The sequence below is a fragment of the Notamacropus eugenii genome, chromosome 6 (genome assembly GCF_028372415.1).
Source record: "Notamacropus eugenii isolate mMacEug1 chromosome 6, mMacEug1.pri_v2, whole genome shotgun sequence".
NCBI lineage: Eukaryota > Metazoa > Chordata > Mammalia > Diprotodontia > Macropodidae > Notamacropus > Notamacropus eugenii.
In genome coordinates, this window is record NC_092877.1 from 314,508,187 (window position 1) to 314,514,186 (window position 6,000).

A 6,000-nucleotide genomic window follows, 5' to 3' on the forward strand; every position below is an offset into this window, starting at 1 on the left:
CTTTCCTTACAAACCCAGAGCCTAGGGACCCTGAACCATGAATTATATCCATCACTCTGTTAATTCAGCATCAGATTCCACCTAAATCTGTCCGCCATAGTAAGAGGCCTGTTGCACACACTATGGTACAATATGGACCCCTCCATAGTAGAAGAGAGGAGGGCAATTCAGAGAGTATCTTTTCTTGTGCTGAGGCATAACCCAAGACACTGTCAATGATTGAAATCTTAGTTATCTCTCTCCACTCTAACTAAAAGGAATCAGAAAGAAACTGGGGGATAGCTGCTTACTTTCAGAATGGATCTTTTCCTAATGTCTCATCTTCAAACATTCTGCAATGAGACAAAATTACATAAAGCTATCCAGCTTTAGTGTGGCTGAGGGTTGTACAGGTAACATGGAGAGCTTCCTTACTCACTTGTAGCAGACCCCTTGCACTCACTCAGTGATTGGGTTCTTTGGGAATGTCATTGCCCCTGACTGGTTCCAGTTGGCCACATATGACTCTTACTGAGGTTCTTTGAGAGTGATGAAACCATGTTCTCATGGACCACTGAGCAGAAAGGGTGGACCTTTAAAAAAAGAGTGACCTCAGCCCTGGTTCAGACTTCCTTAGAATATCCATGTAGCATCATGTAACTCTAGGTCTTTGGATGAAGGGTGTAGGGCTGATCTTTCTCCACGTTGGATGTATATTTCTTTGTGGCAGCTAGAGCTAGGGGGTGGGATAGGTGGGGGATTCAACTACTAGAGCTGAATCCGGGCCTCTGACTGCCTCTTCTTCATGCTTCTTTGTCTGATCTCAGATGAACACTGATCTTGAGACGGGAGGGAACCGGCTTGAAGACAAGAGTTCACAGTCAGGGTCAGTTGCATTTGGAAGGTGTCAGGGCAACTACTCCAACTCAAAGGATATGGCTCAGAACTGAGATAAAGTATAAAACAGAAGGGATTCTACAGTCTTAGAAAAAGTCTTCTGTTTAGATGATTTTAAGTCTCAACCTCCTGATAGAATTTATTTAGTTTATTTAACTCTGTGTTCTTCCAGTAAAACCTTTTGTGCTAAGCATTTTTTTTCATATACAGAAAATAAATACTTAGCCCAATCCTGAATTACATTGTACAATGAGTATCTCTTTGATCCCCTTTTTGGGGAGACCATAGAACAAAACCTAAGCTTTAAGCAGATCTTCCCTGGGTCTAACAGGATGAAAACATAAGAAGCTAACAAAGTGGGAAAAGGATTCAAACCCTTGCCTTTAGAGGCCAGGCTTTCCTAGCACTGAATTGACTCTAGATGGAAGGTCACCTTGACAGAGAGGGAGAAGGTGCAAGGCCCCAGCTCCTCTGGGGCCACCAACAGTTGTTACTGCTGAATAAATGTTCATTGGTTGATTGATTATTAGACTAGGAAAGTGGTAGAGTGGAAAGAATGCTGATTTTAGTGAGAAGATTTTAGTCCAAGGCCCAGCTCTGCTACTTGCTAACTCAGTGACCTTGGGAAAATCACTGAACTTCTCTGGGCCTCATTTTCCCCTTCTATAGAATGGGGAGGGAGTGTGGACAAGATGGCTTCAAAATCTAGCTCCTCTGACTTGTTGATTCTGTAGGGGACATTTTACTCTCCTACCATCTCCATGAAGTCTCTTGAGCTTTCCTGCTCCCTCACCTTCCTTCTGGCACTTTGCCTGAATCTCTCTTTTGCACCGATTATCTGATTTGAATTGTAACTGTTTGTAACACATCCTATTTCCCTTAGTAGAATTTAACACCTTTTCCAGTGGCTGGGCTTCTTGCGGCACTGAGTAGTCTCTCTATACAGGGCATGAACCTGACTGTGGGTCAGAGAGAAACAAAGGGACCCAGGTGGGTCCCACAGCACTGTGCCAGCAGCACCAGAATTGGAGCCCCACCCCTAATTTCCCATCCCCCACTTTGTAGCCTGTTTGCAGGAAGGCCCACTCCATCCCACCTCCCAATCTGCGAGACAGAAACTGTCTCACTGGAACTGAGCAGTGGTGTCTCCCTTGACAGCTCCTGTCTGGCTCATTGCTGGGAGCCAACATGAGTAAGCAATGTGGCCCACAAGCTGTGCCCCGCCCACAGAAGGCTCCCTGGGAGCCTGGCTCCTTCCTTCTTCTGGTATTCTCACTTTGGAGATGGTGACAATTGCCCATCTTGGCATGCATCAACGCAAACAAAGCAGGAGCTGTCCACTTTCTAGGAACTCCCAGCTGAAAACATGGTAGGGATGGAAGTGAGGTTTATGACTCAGGTGCATATGGCACTTTACAGTTTGCAAAAGAGTTTCTTACAATAACCCTGTAGGGATGGGGGTTAGGACAAGTTTTGCAATCCTCTCTTTAAAAAAAAAAAACCAGACCTGGTACTTCACTGAAATGCCAGGGAACTCCTACTGAGGGACTCCCTCTACCAATGTACATGAGCTCCTCCACCTCCACAATTTAAGGAGCTGCCTCGCTTGGTGTGGAGGGGTTCATACAAGGTTGGAACCCAGGTCTTCCTGATTCCTTTACCCATTTATAAATAAGGGAATAGACCGATGGAAGCAATCTGTCTGGCATGGGTGGTACAGCTGAAAGATTGGCAAAGCTGAGACTTAACTCTAAGTCATCTGGCTCCCAGTCCAGGACTTCCTGTCATATGATGTCCCTCAGAAACAAAACACTGCCAAACCACTGAATGGACTTCTCAGGCTATGGGGTACATAGATATGATATTTTAGGTCTCTTAGGGAAAAGTTAGTCCAGGCTTGTTCTGGGACTCAGAGTCTAAAAATAGATAATTGCTGCTTGGGGTTTTGTAAGGGGCATCCTGAATTGTGAGCCAACCCTTCTTCAAGGTTTTAGCCAGTTGGATGGAGTTAATGTGGCTAGTTGAGGTTCAAGGGGACCTGGGTAAAATGCCCTGTGCTTCTGGTCTGTCTCCAGAGAACCTGGAATCCACTGCTTTAGTGCTGCTACTGAATTCAAGATTTGTAGAGGTGAGTGGGAGGGAAACAGGAGTACAATGTACACAATTTTGAAGTCTTGTATCTTAGTCATTTTATAACCTACATGCAATGCATTAAACACATTTTCTTTAGGTCTTCTTCTATCTCACTGTAATACCCTGCCCCCTCCAATTCTCTCAGATCCCCTAATGTTCAGCCCCAACACTATCCTGCTTCACTCCTGCATTAAGGGGACAATGGTCATAAGATTTAGAGCTGGGAGGGACTTCATAGGCTATTCAGCTCTGGCCTTACATTTTTTAGATAAGGAAACTGAGGCCAAGGAGGTAAAGTGATTCACCCATTGGTCACACATCTAAAGTAGGATTTGAATCCAGTTCCTCTAATTACAAAGCTAGTTCATTTTTCACTAGACCCCAATACATCCTTTTGCCAGGAATCAGGAAGGCAATAGAACATGCCCTGGAAAACTGCTGCTCCAGTTGTTCTGTGTCTACAGTTGGGATTTATACCTTCCAGGCCCCATGCTCCTGGGAATGGACTCTGAGAGCTCCCTAGAGCCCAACAGGCCGCTCACATTTTTCCTTTAAGAAGAAGAGAAGACAGAAATACACACCAAATGTGCTAACTTCCCAACTGATGCTCCTTTCCTCACTTATACACTGGCTAATTAATTATGTGGCAGCTTAATTGGCTAATTATGCATGTGCAGTGGTATTTTCAGAAGCAAATCACTTTATTTATGTGAATGCCTCTCACCAAGGGCTGCCTTTGGGTAGGGGGAATATACGAGTGTTTATGTTTGAGGTCTGCCAACTCATTTGGTTCTCATAGATGTGCCAGGGCTTGGCAAATGGGTTCTGGGTGTGGCAAGCTGGGCAGTGAGGTCAAGGCTCACTCCACTGGGTCTTAAGAAGAAGGTCTTGCTTGGTAAAACATATACAACCTTCACCCCCTTCTGATGTCTGTTTCCTTCCTGTTTTCATCTTTCTGACTCATCTTTTCATTTGTCTATCCTGAAATCTTCCTTTTCTCATGATGGAAAATGCCATCCACATCCAGAGGACAAACGATGGAGTACGTAGCAGACTATTTTCTTTTTTGTTTTGTTTTCTCGTTTTCTTTCTCATGGTTCATCTCATTCATTCTAATTCTTCTACAACAACATGACTAACGCGAAAATATGTTTCCTAGGAATGTATATGTAGAGCCTATATAAGATTGCATGCTATCTTGGGGAGAGGGAAGGGGAAGGAGGAGGAGAAAATTTAAAACTTATGGAAGTGAATGTTGAAAACTAAAAATAAATTAACTTATTAAAAAATTTACTTGGCAGGTAGTAGGGAGCCACTGAAAAGTTTTGAGCAGGGAAGCAACAACATTTGTGCACAGGAAAGAATCATTCTGGCTGCAAAGTAAAAATAGATTAGAGAAAGGGGAAGGGAGAAGCAGAAAGCCCGCTTAGAAGAAAGGGCTTTGAATTGAAAACAGCAAAATACAGCTTGGAGTGTGGGGACCAAGTTGATTTTTTCCCTCCCCAAATCCAAGAATGTCCACACCCCTCCAAGGGGTCCTGGGATCTGGGGAAGGAAAGTGTGGCCCCCCTTCCTGGACCTTTACCTGCAGAGGATTCTTTGTGCTTATGGCAATGACATGGTACTTGTAGTAACACAATTCACAGCTCCAACAGCCCCTCTCGCTGATCCACTTGATCAGGCAGGGCTGGTGTGTACACTTGACTGACCCGTCACAGCGACAGGGACTCAGCAGCTCCCCCTGCAGAGAAAGAGTGAGAAGCGCAGTGAGAAAGAGTGGCGAAGAGTACCAGAATTAAGGCAAGAAACATCTATCAGCATTATATAACAGTTGGCTGTTTATTTAGCATTGAGCCAAGAGTTGCCTATGTAGATTGTACTAGCTGAACTCCAAATATCCTGTTTTTCCCAGTTCAGTGTATGATTAAGCAAGTCACTTAAGCTCTGGACGTCAGTTTCTTTGTCTGTCAAATGAAGGAAATGGATTTTGTGTTTCTTTCTAGCTCTAAATCTAGGATTGGATAATTCTAAGGAATGGGGTGCTCAGGTCTAGGCAGAAGCAGCCAACAGATCCCCATCCTCGATCGTGGCCATGCAAGGCAGTTCTTTTCCTTTCTAGTCATCAGCTTTCTTGCTTCGGAAGACACAAAGGTAGAAGGACTCCTAGCTAATCCTGCTGACCAGGTAGCCTCCTTGGAAGCCAAGGAGCATGGGGCAGGGGTATGAAATCCAATTCAACAAACATTAATGAAACACCTACTGTATTCTAAGTGCTATCTTAGGTGTTTGGTGAGACGCAAAATTGAGACAAAACAACCCTTCCCTCATTGAGCTTATAGCCTGGTAGATAGTCCTACTGGGGTTATGCAGTGTTACACCATTACACAGCACTGCAGATATCTGTGGACCTGCGAGTCTTCAAGGACTGTGACCAGCCTTTGCCCACTAATTTTAGAACAAGAAGAAATCAATCAACAAGTATTTACTAAGCACCTACTGTGTGCCAGGCACTATGCTACATGACAGAGATACAAATATAAAGAATGAGACAATACCAATCTCAGAGGCTAAGGCTGTAAGAGTATCAGGTTAGGCATAATGAGGGTATTCCCTGCAGTCAGATTTGCGAATGCTCATAGAGGACAGCAAGGGAAGTTGGGGACATTTCTTCCCCCTGGAAATCTCTCATCTGAACTTGAGAAAGGGCAAGATCATCCTCAGGCTCTACCCCTCATCTTTGATGTTCCTTTTCCTGTATGACCATCTTTCACATAGGAAATAGCCATCTCTAATTCTCTGTCTTTGTTGCTGCTGTTTCCCCACCAGTCTTGCACTCCTTTCCCATTCAGCCCCCCAAATCCTACTCATCCTGAGGACCAGCTCAGGCTCCACCTTCTCCAGGAAGTCTTTTCTGACCACTCCAGCCTATACAGATTCTTCCTCTAAATTTGACTTGACTGAATTATTTCATGTGTTTTCTATGTAGTCCCA

General features: G+C 44.4%; 1 protein-coding gene across 1 annotated transcript in view; it reads right to left on the reverse strand.

Moving 5' to 3' along the window:
- MARCHF4 (membrane associated ring-CH-type finger 4) overlaps window positions 1-5,220 on the reverse strand; it is a 40,821-nt gene extending 35,601 nt beyond the window's left edge. The window contains exons 1-2 of the mRNA XM_072621519.1: window positions 5,191-5,220; window positions 4,595-4,750 (exon numbers count right to left, since the gene is read on the reverse strand). Coding sequence (XP_072477620.1) covers window positions 4,595-4,750; window positions 5,191-5,220 — 186 coding nt within the window. The remainder of the gene's footprint in view (window positions 1-4,594; window positions 4,751-5,190) is intronic.
- Between the last annotated feature and the right edge of the window lie 780 nt (window positions 5,221-6,000).